Raw genomic sequence first — 14,836 nt, 5'->3', positions numbered from 1 at the left:
GCCTAAATTTCAGCTCCAGTCTCTAACAAATGCTTCCAGTGAATGTAGAATTTTTGTCTGTCATACAACCTTGGGCCAGTTTTGGACAGGTAATTCACAACCACCTGTTCCCCTGGCCCGGACAAAGCAAGCGCGGATGAATGGCCAGAGAAAACAACTTCAAGGACCAAAATTTAATGCATGTGGACAGAGAAGCAACCCTTCATCACCCAAATTGTTTAAAAAACAATCCTGTTTCTTAGACTGGAGACAGTGTCTTGCCCACAGAGAGCAAATTTAAAGATCAGAGTTCTTGACATGGTAGATTAAGCTCTCCTTCCATGCATTTTGCTTGCTGTGTAATTCGATCATTAACAATCTTTGTGCCAGTTCCAGATAAAAATGCCCTTAATGTCTTTTAAAGGCAGCACTTTTTTTGTCCTGAAATAAAAATCTTTTAAATCTTTATTTTTTTAAACACACAAAAAATTTTCTTGCTGCCAGTATTAGTAATATATTAATTATTTAACTGAAATAAATGCATCTGTTAATGTGTTTAATTAAGCATACAAAGCTCTTCATTTGATGTTATTTGTATTTAAGATTTCCTGTTTTCCCTGAAGTATTTATTATCCAAGGCATGATTCTTCTAATCTTAGACATACTCTGGGACTGAAGTACTATTTTATATCAGCATTTCTCAGCTGCTTTTATCATGAACAGATATATTAAAAACCATGTTAATGAGCTGTTTAGTATTCATATATTAGACTTTTCCTCATTTTATATGGAAATACTACTATAAAAATTCTAAGAATACTAGTTTTATGTGCATGATAATGATGAGATTCAAGGCAAATAAGAAGTAGAAAATCTGTGGTGGTAGTGAATATGAAATGGATTAGTACATCGTCAATGTGCTTTACATTGGTATAAAATTATTAAGCATGTAATTAAGTAGGATCAATGGCACTGTTTGTTTTGGAGGTAATGTTTGAGCTATTTTAGATGTGTCATCTTTAAGAATTTAATTTCACACTTTAATGATCTTCTTGTAATTTCCTCCTCCTGCTATGAAGTCACATAGTCATGATACGTGTGAATCCACTACAGATCAAGAAGTGACGAGGGTGGAAGGCCAGGCCAAAGTCACCGTGAAGGAAGATGAGAACAAGGTGAATTAAATAATTCTGTCAATACAAAAATAGTTCATTTCAACTGACCTTTTTCATCAGGCACATTCAAATCCCTAGAATTGTTAGCAGGAAAGAAATTATACAGTTACTTACAGCGACGGCAGCTTTGACCTGGCTGACCTCGGAGACATCTCCAGTGCAGCCAAAGTGAAATGAGTTTTGGCTTTATAGGAGCCTAATGAGTAAAAGTCAGCCTTCAGTACAATAACATCTGCATGCAGGTCACAAAAACAAATAAAAATTTAAAAACCCAGCTTTGGGTAAAAAGGAGAGAAAGAGAGAGAAGACTATTCTCTGTCTTGGATAAAAAACTTACTACTGGTTACTGAATAAAACCCCAGCTGTGAAAAGTCAGTCTGCTACTAAATTGTCTCATTTTGAACTGGGAATTACAAATCAATGAAACACAGAATTTGTTATTATGGGAAACCCAATGTCTGAGTAAGTTCCCTTATTAATTTTACATTCTGGACACAGCACATGCTTCCCCTGCAGTCCCAGTTCACTGCATGTTCTCCCAGTGACTGAAAGCAGAGCCATGGACACCAGCAACACTCAGCATTCAAAGGGGTGAGGAGGCTGGAGACACACTGATTGAAAAACAAAACAACAGGTATTTTTTTCTACTGAAAAAGACAGAGAAGACAGATTTTTGTAAGAATAATGTACCTTTACCTTGCTATTGAAGCAAACAGGTGTTACAGTATATAACTGCTCTCTTAATGGTAGATCCGATATCCTCTATTTATACTATTCATTATTTGTATCTGGTTTTCTTACACTAGAACTCATTGGTTTTAGGTTATGCAGCAGGACACTTGTAAACAAAGTTACTTCTTGCTCAGAGAAGTTTGGCACTTTAGAGATCTACTCCAGGTAACTTTAGATTAAATAGTTTAAAAATTTACACAAAGATCAACAGCCTGGTACAGAAGTAGAGGAGAAAAAACTTCAAAATGAGGTAGAAAATACCATCTCAGTATTCTCCACAGCCTGAGCAAAAAGGCAGCAAGAGACAGTCTTTGTAGCCTTGGCATATTTATGAATGTTTAACAAGTGAAGCAAAGAGAAGAAACACTTCAGTATAATCCCATTATACTATGAAAAAAATAGGTTTCTTTCCCTACATAGATTTTGTTTCAGCACTTAAATAGTGAAAAATAAGTTTGCCACATCTTTACTCTAAAGTGACTTGTTTTATTGCAAATCCACCATTAACAGCTATACCTGTGCATTTAATGAGTTTACAAATGAGATGGTAAAAATTAATTTAGCGTTCTGTGTGAGGAAATATATACACAAACTTGGGTCCAATCCTATAAATGCCTGCTCTCATAGGTAGAACTAACTTGAAATTACTTCATATCCCAAGTTTTACACACAATTTAAGACCTGTTTGTGAGGGCACAGCTCACAGTTCTCCTAAGTGGTTGTACATGGATGTTAATGCATCTTTGAGTAATGGAAGATGAAGGTGTTTAGCACTGCAGACTTTAAAAAGTTTCATTCAGAAGTACTGGGGCATGAGTAAGAGCTGCTAAAACATGGACTTTCTGGATTACATCTGTACATCTGTAAGTTAACATAAGGAATTAAATTCTTATTACATTTCAATTCATTTGAAATGATTTTTTCCTATTTTTCCCTTTCTGGTTTATTAAGTTCCATTCCTTTGTCACAGTTATGCATTTCTCTTTGTGAGCAGAGGATTTTGTCTTGCATTACTATTCCTTCATCCACAGCAAAATGCCATTTTTGCTGACTAAAACTACTGTGCATTTTATAGCTAATAACACATCTAAATTCTTATTTTAAATCACAGCCCTATTTTCAAAAAGAGCAATTTTACATTTCTTCCAGAAGTTCATCTGCTTGCTAATAAGAGTTGTTTTCACCCGTAGTTTTGAGAAGAAAAATGGTTATTACACTTTGGTAATTTTAAGTGACAAATAAAGAATTCCATCCAGCCCTCTACTTAAATACAGGACATTTCTCCTGGTACAGGATCTACAGGCCAGATGTATCATTATAATTTTAAACATTTGTAATGAGCCTCAGTGCAATTGGGGCCCACAGTGAAGTAGCCTCACCTCAGATAAAAATCTTCCAACAAGTAATTTCATACCTAAGATTGCCATAATTTATAAATCTTTGCATTATCAAATATTATCTTTTGATACCAGCAGAGCCAAGAAGGCTTTTGATGATGCTATACAGTTATGTTTTTTTCCTAAATATGTTTCCAGTTTTTATCAGTGCCTAATCAATAGACAATGCTGTGATACAGTATTTTCTCTACCTCTCTTATACCAAAGCTATTCCTGGCAGAGAAACCAATGACAGCCTAAAAATCAACACCCTCACAATCAGCTTTGGAATTTGGCTGAATTATCCTGCAACAGGTGCATTCCTCATTTCTCCTCTTTTCCTGATGCTGACTATTGAACAGCACAAGACAGCAAGACACAAAAGGGCTGCTAATGGGAAGATAAAAGCTGAGACAGAAAATGGGGGAGCAAAGAGTTAGGATATCAGCGAAGAGAAAAGGATGATACCTATGAGAGGGGCAAGGGAATTTGTTTAGGATGATGAGAGGGAGAAAAAAAAAAAAGGAACATGGAACGTGAAATATAGTTTTCACAGCAGTTTTAGTAGTTTGTCAGTGGAACTAAGAAAAAAGCAAGAAAAGTGTGGAAATAATGAATAAAGCAACAGCAAGGATTAGGGAGAAATAAAATACTACGTGAAAATGCAGTGCTGGAGTGAAAGGGCTCAACTGATGCACAGAGGTCCTGAGAGAGTCACGAAGACATAAGTATAAAAGGAAAGAGGAGAAAAGAAAATAAGTAATAAAACTGTTGCTAAAGAGAATACAAATTAAATAGATAAACGTGCATGGAAATAGGGACAAAAACATCATAAAGAGCTTCTAATAAAACCCCAAACAAAACCCCCATGCTGCAAAAACACATCCCTCCCTTCCCTCACTTGTCCAGTGACCATTCCTGTCCCCTTTTTGGGCAGACAGGCATTTTCTGCCCCAGTGTATCTCAGAGACTTGCTGGTGCAGTTTCCTTCATCCACTGGGTTACTGTTTAATTCCTCACTGAGATCTCCTGCCTTGCCAGTGCAGGAGACACATCCCGCCTGTGAAACCAAGGAACACTACATCTGCACCTGAAAGACAGCCCACGCTCAAACTGTGATTAACACTGAAACATGTGTCTTATTTGTGGCCAAATACTGTCAAGAAGGTCAATGCTGAAAAAGAAAAAGCCATTAGGCTTGGCTTAACAGCCAACTCAACCTCACGAAAGAGAAACTGTGCCAAGACTTTTCATCTCTTCTTGCCACATGTGCACTCCTTTTTTGGGAGGTGTGATTTATAGCTTAGCTAGGAAACTGTTTTAGGTTACAAACTTAAAAACAAAGTCTTTGTCGAAGTATGAATTACTTGTATAGGTTTTTCAGAAGATTGATCTTTTCATTTTCTTGTCTTATGAGTGTATATACCATTAGATCTGCTCCTGTGTAGGAATTGCAATTTTAGCAAGCAATTAATCCATAAATGAGCTGTTTCAGAGTTTTAGGTATTGGGCATCATCCTTCAAAGGCTCTGCCCTGGCCTCATATTACATCTCCATGTTTCCACAGACCTTAAAAGAGGCTCATTTTGTCGGCAATCATTTAATTGAATTCCCTGTGAATCACTTTTGGAAAATCGTGCTCAGGATAATCAGGCATAGACAAAAAAAAAAAGGTAGTATTTCTAATGACCGTGTCACTGATAGATACAATGACCTTTATGTTCTTCAACACTGAACTTCTTGTTGCATACTTTATTCCAATGGAAAATATGCAGCCAGAGAGTCATTGAAGTTATACCTGCCAGGGATGTTGAGTTTCTGTGCAATAACAATACCATGATTTCACATGTAGTTCTCATCTTTCCCATACACCAGAAAGTCTGTGGTTTTGAAACCACCACCACAATCTCCAAGTTCACAAATAAAAATTTTGAAAAATTTTCCCCATGCGTAAAGGTAAAATGAAATCCAGTTTTATGCATTATGCTGCACTTCATGTACTCAGATGATGACATAAACTCTAGCACTTTACTGAGTACAAGGCAAACTCTGGTTTAAAGATATTCTTATATTATGAGCTCAAAACAATTAAAAAATGAAGGAATTCTTCTTTCTTAAACATTTTGTGCACATTTGCAGGGTGTGAATCATTACTAATGCACCAAAAACCTGTTTGCCTACAATAAAAGTGAATGTAACTGTTTATACTGGTAAGTTGTAAATAAATGTTTAAACATCTGCATATGTTACACTAAACACTAACTTCAAAATGATAATAAAAACCTATTACAAAGTCTTCAACTACCTTTTGAGGCAATTATGTTTGGCCGGAACAGGACTGGGTGCATGGACTATATAATGGACAATGTTCAAGAATATTCAGACTGCAAACCAGAGTGGAAATCAATACACGGAATAGAAAATAAAGCAGAAATAAATAAGTAAATAAATAAAGATAATTGAATGTTTTTAGTCTTGAAAACACTTTAAAGAAAATTAGCAGAAGTGAGTAATTCTATTGTCTGCCAAATTCTGATATTTACCTGAGTGTAGTATGGCACTTTCAAACCCATTATTTAAGAAAAAATACTTTCTATTCACAAAGCTGAAACTGCAGCTCCCTACTAAATGAATCTGCTGGAGGCCAAGCTCCAGTTTCCAACCCGTTACAGCTCAGGCAGCAGTTCCTGAGAGGTCACCAGGAACAAGACTCACTGCACTTCTGATACCAGTCCGACAGACTTATAGATCTGACAGATCTTGCTCTTGCAAGATCCTTGCGTTCAGTGCAGTGTAAATTTTAGTTCCCATAGTGTTACCTGGTTGACAGGGCATCTTATACATACAAGTGTTCAGTGTACCATGGCTTTCCTTGAGTGCTTTGTTATCTATCCTCTCAAACATTCCCTGTTGTGTATCTGATCTTCCCAATCTATTCCCATGGTTATCATGGACACATAGAGCTGCAATTTATTATTTAAAAAACAATACATATATTAAAGAAAAATTAAAAGCAGGCCCAAGCTTAGCCATTCCATCCTTCAGCTGGCAGAATGCAGCTCCAGCCAAAAGCCACACAATCTCCTTCTGGTGAGACTCACCAGCCCGTGTTCAGCACTGCACCAGGACTCAGCGTCACACCAGCACATCTGCCTGGCTTTCCCCTGCTGTGAGTTTAGATCTGTACAAGGGCTGTATGGGCTGTGTCTATACAGCCCATACAATACTGGGATCACACAGAGAGTCCTGTGGTGGACTGGTTGCCCATTTGTTGCTGTGGAACCGCTGGGAACTGCCTGTGTCCATCATGGGTCAGCCCTGCTCTCCCCTCACAGAGCCCTCACAGCCCCGTCTGCCAACACCCAGACACGCACTCCCAGCACAAGTACAAATAATGATGATCAGGATGAGAATAATCATTTTTTGTTATTATTATTACTCCCAAACTAGGGTATCAGCTGTCTGTTTAATCCCACGAAGTATTCAAAGTAGCTCCCCTTCGCACAGAATGGACACACTAGTTTTATGCAGGGAAGGAAAGCATATGTATCCCCGTAATGTGACAATGTGCTCACGCCTCAGAAGTAGCACATTCATCTGTAGGGAAATCGTAAAAAGGAATTGCCTCTAGAAGTTCTCTGGGCCTCAATACCACAGCCTATATGCTGACTGTGACAGAGTGTAAATGCAGGAGCATCAGATTTATTGCCTGGCCATAGACAAGTGCTCCCCAGCACCCACAGATTGGGCAGCCCAGAGGGAAAAGGAGTAAAATTAGTGGAACGAAATGCAGGAACATCCTGGAAGTCCAACTCCCCTCAGGAAGACAACTGAGTATCATCAAACCAACAGCAGCCCCAAACACCACAGTGGAACAAGCTGAGCTCCTCCACACTGATGGCAGTGCAGGATTTGTCTCAATGGGGCTTCTCTGTAACCTTTCCAAAAGGCTTAGAGAGTACAAGCACCATCAACATTCATCCTTCCCAGACTGTTTGCTCTAATATTCTGTTAACTATCAGAGCATCAGTAATCCCATCACACCAGAAAAATGACCTTTTCTGGAGGGGCTGAGCACTTCCCAAAAAATGGAGTAAGGAGAAAACACAGGCCAGAAGCTGAAGCCCAGGTCACAATCACCCAGATATTTTCCCTGCAGGAAAAGTGGGCAGACAACAGCAAGCTACCTGAATGGGATCAAGCACTGATAGGCTACATAACGGAAAGCAGGATGGCAAAAGCACCAGCCATAATAATCTTTTATGTCTTTTCTTTACCAATGGGTACTAATCACAGTAGCTTTGCCAGTGCAAAACTGCAAGGAGAACTTCACTGGGAAGTGCAATTTCTTCCAGGTCTGCAAAAATAGTATCAGGAAAGTTAATTCTCCTTCAAAACATTAATCTTTTTCTGTCAGAAGCACTTCTTCTTACCAGCTAACATAAAAGCATGGCAATATTTTATTGCTGCATTAAGCATTTAACTTAATTTTATGTAAACTAGCAGCAGTTTCATAAAATTTGTTGACATTTGTCATTTTGTTTTTCATTTCCTACAAGTTTTACACTACTGATATGATCCTGACTCAGAGGGAAAAAGTGAGTATACATTCATCATCTCAAAGCAGATTAAATTAATATCTGGCCAGTAACAAGGTCAAGTATCTTGCTGAAGAATAGGTATAAGCAGCTATTTTATGTAGCAGGTTCTTTGTTCAATATCACTACATACAGAATAATTACAAAGACTGAAAACACAGACTACATTTTTCCCCTCATGTCCAGTGTTTTCTTCATTTACCTTCAACAGCTTCACGGCAGTTTGTCTTCAATATATGCACATTATTTATTGATCTGGGATTTTCCAAAGCTACTAAAGAGTGGTTTGGGATCCCAGCTTCTATTGAATTTCAATGAATCTACTCATAAAAGAATTAGGAGCTTTTGGAAATTTTATCTTTTTTTATTGCATACCACAAGAGCAACATTGCATCCAATTATCTTATCCTTTGCTGGTAAAAGAACTACAACAGAGGTACCCAATTAACAATTTTTAAGCTTGTGAATTTAGTCTCACATAATTAGCATCCAGAAAATGAAAGACACTATTTTAGCAAACGAAGTGAGACTCAAGTTTTTAAACAAGGTACTTCTGGTTGCTGCCTTTCTTTTGCTCCTCCAAGTTCAGTTTAATCATGATTATAAAAGATTATATTCCCTCAAAATCCCAGAGAAAGATTATTATCAGAAATAATTTCAACATTTTATGATTAAGCTGCATCTACTCAAACTTCTAGAGGCAAGGCCATTCAAATTTGATGATGTATTAATGGAACTAGGCTTGTTTCGACTCAGGAGCAGTAAGCCACAAATAAATTGTGTGGGTAGCAGCTCTGCAAACAGTCACTTGCATAATATTTAAGAAAGCTCAAATACCAGAACAACAGCACCAGGATCACAAACAAAGGGCAGTTGAGGACACTACGAGAGACAAGAGTTGCAGCCTGGTGGTCCAGAGTGAATTGCTTTCAGGATTTTCTTGCTGCTAAAATAACTGTCAAGGACCTTCGTATCTTGGCAGTAGGAGATCTCATATTGTAGGTTTGGGTTTTTTTCCCCCCTCATAAGTTATTCATGATACTCAAGCAATACTTGGTTGTAATGGGTAGTCGTGCTGTTGCAAAGCTCTGCTGCCTGCAAGGTGTCACAGAAGGAAATGAGACGAGCTCAGGGTAACCTTGTGCCAGACCTCGAGTCTCTCTTCTTAGAGCAAGTTATCAGGCAGTGTTATAGCACCTTCCTCTGCTTCATGGCTAAGAGACAACAGAGCAGCCTTTGCTGGAACTGCTGCTGCACCCAGCATTATGAAATCCAAACACAATCAATGTGTACAGTTCCAGAAAGAAGCTACAGAAAACAAGCAATTTCTCTTCCTGCTACTCTGTTTCACCTTGCCCTGGTACAATGCATTCTGATACAGAGGAGTTGGTGAACTGAGATTTGAAAACAACATGCAAGCCAGACCAACTCTAAAGCTGCAAACACACAGAAGAATCCCTCAGCACTAAATAGAAAGAGTAGTTTGCCAATGTACCTTTTAGATCTCAACTCTGTTAATAGGAAGCTGAGGAAAAAAAGAGGTAATAGTACATCAAATCAAATATTTGACTAGATTTCAGAAGCCATTGATATTCCTTGGGCATGGCTTACTTACAGATGTGTTATTCATAGGTACAAGTGTGGAATGCTACAAACATGGATGCCCCAAAATAGCAATGTTGTAAATTGTTGGGTTTTTTTAAGATGCAACCAATTAGTGAACTTCTCTACTTATGCCACTATAAAAATTGCTGAGATAGGCAAATGCTTACAGCTTAAGACCAGCACTAGTGGCAAGAATGGTAAAATAAAAAAAAAAAATCCAATCCTAACACCAAAAACCAACCAACCTGCCAACAATCGAAAAAACAACCAATCAAACAAAACAAAGGAAAAAAAAACCACTAAAACCACCCACAAGAAAACCAGTATGACACTGATGTTTCAAACTAATGAGTGCCTACAACAGGCAGCAGTGAACAGACAGTAGATGATATATTTGAGTTTTGTAATTGTCTCACCAAAAATGTCTGTCAGGTGAGTCTGCAGGCAGAAATTTTTTTTATTCTTTTTACAGTAAGGAAGTCCTCTAAACATTTGCATGAACCTCCAGACCAGCAGCTATCTTTAAAAAAGTCAAACTGTCTGGCCAGATTCTGGGCTGTCTGATCTAGTTATATTGATTTCAAGTGAGCTTGCTGATTTAGCCTACTGAAGAACCCAGCAGCATCTGATTAGGTTAAGTAAATTGATTTTTGAATCCTGACTATTTCAAAAATCTTGTGAACAACCTAGAGACCACCCAGGAAAGGGTAAAAATTACTTGATCAAGAGTTTTATTAATACATTTTATTTCTAAAAATCATTTTTTTTTCACCAACAACTCAGGAACAGAAAAGCAACAAAATTTGTTCACTAAATTATTCATTATGAGTTACTGAACTGAGTTCCTATACTATAAAAAGCAGCAGTTCCACGGAGAGCAGAAAGAATTACAGCTGCTAAGAAACAGTGGAGAATACAAGTGTAGGTGCTGTAGGAATTCACTTCTGGCACTACAAAGCTATTTGAAAGACCATTAAGTGGAAGATGGGCAGTAGAAGGGGAACAGACTGGTGCTGGAAGCTGCCTATTGACACAAAAGAACACAAGGAGTGCCAGGAAACCCCCCAACACAGTTGCAGAAACTCAAGGAAGCTGTGGCTGCATAAAGCCCTGCCCCAGCCTTTGCCAACACAGGGGCTGAATTCAATAATAAATAAGTATGCCACCTTTTTTGTCCTTTCTGTCCCATCCTAGATCTCTTGACAACACTAATAAAGGGACTAGATTTGGGGATTTCAGGTGGATTCCTTAGGAAATTAGCTGATAGAGTCATATCATATATGTTTGTACAGCCTAATAACTTTCGAGTTCTATTGCAAAATTTGGTTTAAATGCCGCCAGAAGAGAGGCCACAAAGGTATTTAGTTCCTAGAAGTTTTCTGCAAATAGATGGTTGAGTGATGAGGTTAATAAAACTTTTCATATGCTTACCATGGGAAAAGCTACAGTTTGAGAATTTCTCTCCTTTCCTACACTTTGAAATCCCCACAGGAGAGAAGTTAAGAACTTCCACTTGCAGGAAAAGCTTTCATCAATGCTTGTATATTATAAGAACCCAGAAAACCCTATTACTAGGCACAAATCCACTCAAAATCAATCAAACTCCATTTGTTTATGGCTATAGGAACAACTAGCAATATCTGTCAGGCCACACCACATAACTCATCGCACATAAGTCAGAAAAGAGCTGACAAATGGAGACCGAGTTCATCTATAAACAAACAGATACATGACCTGGTGCACGAAATCTGGAAGGTGCTGTGTCCCTGGCATTAGCAGCACAGAGTCCTCAAATATAAAATAAGAATATTTTAATGCAATTTTTAAATCCCTACAGATACCCTGATGCAAAGCATCAGCAGGAAGATTCAGGACTGTTATATTCATCTTTAATGAGAAACAAGTTCCCTGATGCAACCAGAGTATGCACACATATTTCAATACTTTGACAGTAAATTATGCTGACTAAAAGAAAATACAGAATCTACAAGACCAAAACATAATTGTGAGCAATTATGTTTTTACATATCTCAACATATTTTTCTTATGTTTCACCCAGAGTCCCAGTGCTGTCACTTGGCTCTCACACAGAGTCCTGGGCTGACTGCACCTACGACTTAGGACAGCCCAAGTAATATAACCTACAGAAATTGTTCACATTTGTGAAGGGGAAGGTGTTTCCAAGAGGACCAGGTTGGTTGATGTCAGGAGAAGTGTAGACTAGCTTTTCTATCCGTTCCCCTTTCTTCGAGATATCAATAAACTTCTAATGCTGTGTTTTCAATATGCCATGACTTTAAATGTCATTGCTGCACACAGATCTTATGGACCAGTACAATAACCATGCAAAGCTCTCAAGAAGAAACTGTCTGGGGATCCAGCAAGCTGCAGGATACACAGGAACTACAGGAATATCAGGAGGCAAATTAAAAACTGTGTATGTGACCATTTTTGTGCTAGTATCACAACATTCATTAGTGGGCAGAAAAAAATACCAATCCTGTGCTTGGAAATATATCAGGGAAGATGGTAATCAATCAACAGTGCAGTGATAAAATCTTAACTGTACCTTCTGCTTCCCACTACAGGATGTTATTTTTGAGAATCCCAAAGTGCTCCAAAGGTGGTTAATCAGAGCACCCTCACCACAGCCCTGGAGGCAATTTTCTGATCTGTTCCAGAGAATGAGCAGTGGAGCAGGAAGGCTGCAATCAGCAGGGCAAGGTTTGCCCAGACAGAAATGGCTCCCAGACATCTTGAGTTTCTGTCCCTCACTTTAAAGATTACACTCCTAAATACCGTCTGATGTTTGATATTTTCTTGTCTTTCAGCAGCAAACCACATTTCTAGTCTTCCTGATTGTCAGTGTTGCTTTGATACAAAATACATGGTTCTTCTCTTATATTAAGTGATTATCCTGGGGATAAAATCAGGAAATTCCCTCATTTTCCTCAGAACGCAGGAAACAAGGGAACATTAAGATTTAATAACACCCCATCAGTCGCCTACAAAGCTGATAAGAAGAAAGGTTGCTACTCCGGTGTTCAGAAGCTCTTAGCCACATTAAAAAAAAAAAAAAGTCTTCACTATAATTAAACATGTTTTATTAAAGCTTTCCCTCATTTTCCTTTCTTTGCTTCTTTCCCCTTCATAGCTCTTACATGTTCTTTCATTCTTCCCTTTGATGTTTGTATGCTTTTCATACTTGTATTGAAAATATTTTGCACTACTCATTTCCACCCCACCTCCCCTTTAAATGTATTGAGAGGAACACATTTTCACTGAGTCTGACTTCGACTGCCCTCTCAGCTCATCCACAGCTCAGTGAGAGCATAGAGAACACACTCTCTAGTGACAGAGTTCATTACAAAGTGGCACAAGAACAAAACACCTTCCATCTCTTCCATTTCTTTTGTCTCTCACCTACAAAGTGAATGTAACCTGCTCACCTTGATCGGAAGACTCGCACAGGATTTATAAGACAATTGAATAGCTATAAATGCTACAGTTAAAAGGAAAATAAAATAAGAGTGGTTCCTTCTTTACTTACATGTGTCTAAAGACTCATCTGAATCATCAGGACAGTCAGGCTCTCCATCACACAGCCAGTGCTGGGAGACACAAGTCACGCGATCGTGACACAGGAACTCTCCTACGTCACACAAGTGATGCTCTTCTGAAAACGAGAATGGGTTAGGATGAAATGGTTAAAGATGAAGGAAAAAAAAAAAGGCAAAATGAAAGTGAAAAAACGGAAATAAAACGATTCTGCAACCAAAGATCAAAGCAAGCAATAGAAATAATAGAAAGTAATAATTTAATGGTATGTAATGCCCTTGCTTAGGCTGTAGAGCTCTGACATTCAGCTGCAGGAGTTCACTGGGAGCTGCTCATAACCTTTCTGATCAGACATCAACAGCATTAGCATAAAATACTTTTATGAAGTACAATTATAAGAAATTCTGGGTTTTTTTAATAAACATTTCACAATTAAGTAAATGAACAAGCTTTTAAGCTGTCATATTACCAGCAGGGAGGTACCTCCTTTGTCTCTCCTGTCACAGAATATATTTTTTAATTGTTTCAAGTTATCAAATTTTCAAGGATACATTTTTGTGACTAAAGGTGTGCTTAAATAAACATATATATAAACTATTTTTAAATATGCATTTAATAACCAAATCCTTCCTCAGTTTTACATAAAGACTACTTTATATTTCCTGCAACAAATTCGCAAACAGAGGATTTAGTTATTTAAAGTCAACACTGTGACACCTTGAAAACAATGGTTTTTAAAAGAGGGCAGTTCTGGAAGTCTGGCACACCCACACTATCTGCTGCATTCAACCACCAAAGTCTGATGTCCTTGAGATCTAGAGTTAATTAACTCAAGACTATTCCATCATTATTTAATGTAAAACTATTCTAACATTAATTAGAGCTCACAAAACCTCAGTGCGATATATTATATTTATTTTATCAATATATAAATTACAGGGCATTCCACAAGGTTACATTGCAGATTACTGGGAAAAGGTTTCTTGATTATTCTTACACTGACACAAGAGAGAAATAACTTCACTGGAGTCAATACTGTCACAAAGATATAAAGCCACGTATAAAGAAGGAGACGATTAATACCAAATACACTTGTAGATCTATCCATTGGTTTAGCTCACCCCAAAAGCCAATGGGTGTATTATTGCTATGGGAAACAACAACAGGAACTTTTTGTTAAAGTTACCATTGGATCATTTCATATGTGCAGACCTCATTTCCCAGGTCAGGCTCTGAACTGCTGATGGCAATCAGTTTCAAATAAGCCAAATTTGCAACTACTATGTAAACATGTATAATATTGTTTAAACTAACTACATCACAGTTTCTAGAACCCTGTAAGAATTGAGGCATTTTTGTTATATCTTAATTTCTTCCCTTTACTTAAACAGCAAACAGTGCTCAGGCATTTAAGTTGTTTATTTTCTCTGAGAAAAATGAGCGACAGTATAATTAAGAGTGTAAGTTTACATGAACATGGAAGTGGTTTTGCTTAAAGCTTTCAGGGAGATAATTAAAGGTCCTGCTTTGATAGCACGTCTTGGCAAATTTTAGCATTTCAAAGATACACAGTAGTATGGGCAACACATGCGTGAATAACTCTTTAATATTTGTTTTTATGGTATTCTTGAAATCCACAATAAATTTCTGTTTCTTTATGGAAACCCTGTACTACAGTGTATTACATGTCTCTGAAAGTGCTGGTTTGAACTATTTTCTTTTGCATAATGATAGCATTATCTTTGTTTTCAGCTGCTATCTTTAAAGAATGAATTGGACCAGTTAATCACAAACATGCACTAATTAGTGGGGT

General features: G+C 37.7%; 1 protein-coding gene across 1 annotated transcript in view; it reads right to left on the bottom strand.

Annotated features, from left to right (window-relative positions):
- Window positions 1–14,836, bottom strand: part of LRP1B (LDL receptor related protein 1B) — a 672,863-nt gene that overhangs the window by 493,254 nt on the left and 164,773 nt on the right. Inside the window, exon 2 of the mRNA XM_027656245.1 lies at window positions 13,016–13,141. Within this exon, the coding sequence (XP_027512046.1) occupies window positions 13,016–13,141 (126 nt within the window). The remainder of the gene's footprint in view (window positions 1–13,015; window positions 13,142–14,836) is intronic.

Source organism: Corapipo altera, unplaced genomic scaffold (assembly GCF_003945725.1).
Source record: "Corapipo altera isolate COAL_440 unplaced genomic scaffold, ASM394572v1 68, whole genome shotgun sequence".
NCBI lineage: Eukaryota > Metazoa > Chordata > Aves > Passeriformes > Pipridae > Corapipo > Corapipo altera.
The sequence above is the reverse complement of the archived record's forward strand: the minus strand, read 5'-3'. Positions and strand labels throughout refer to the sequence as shown.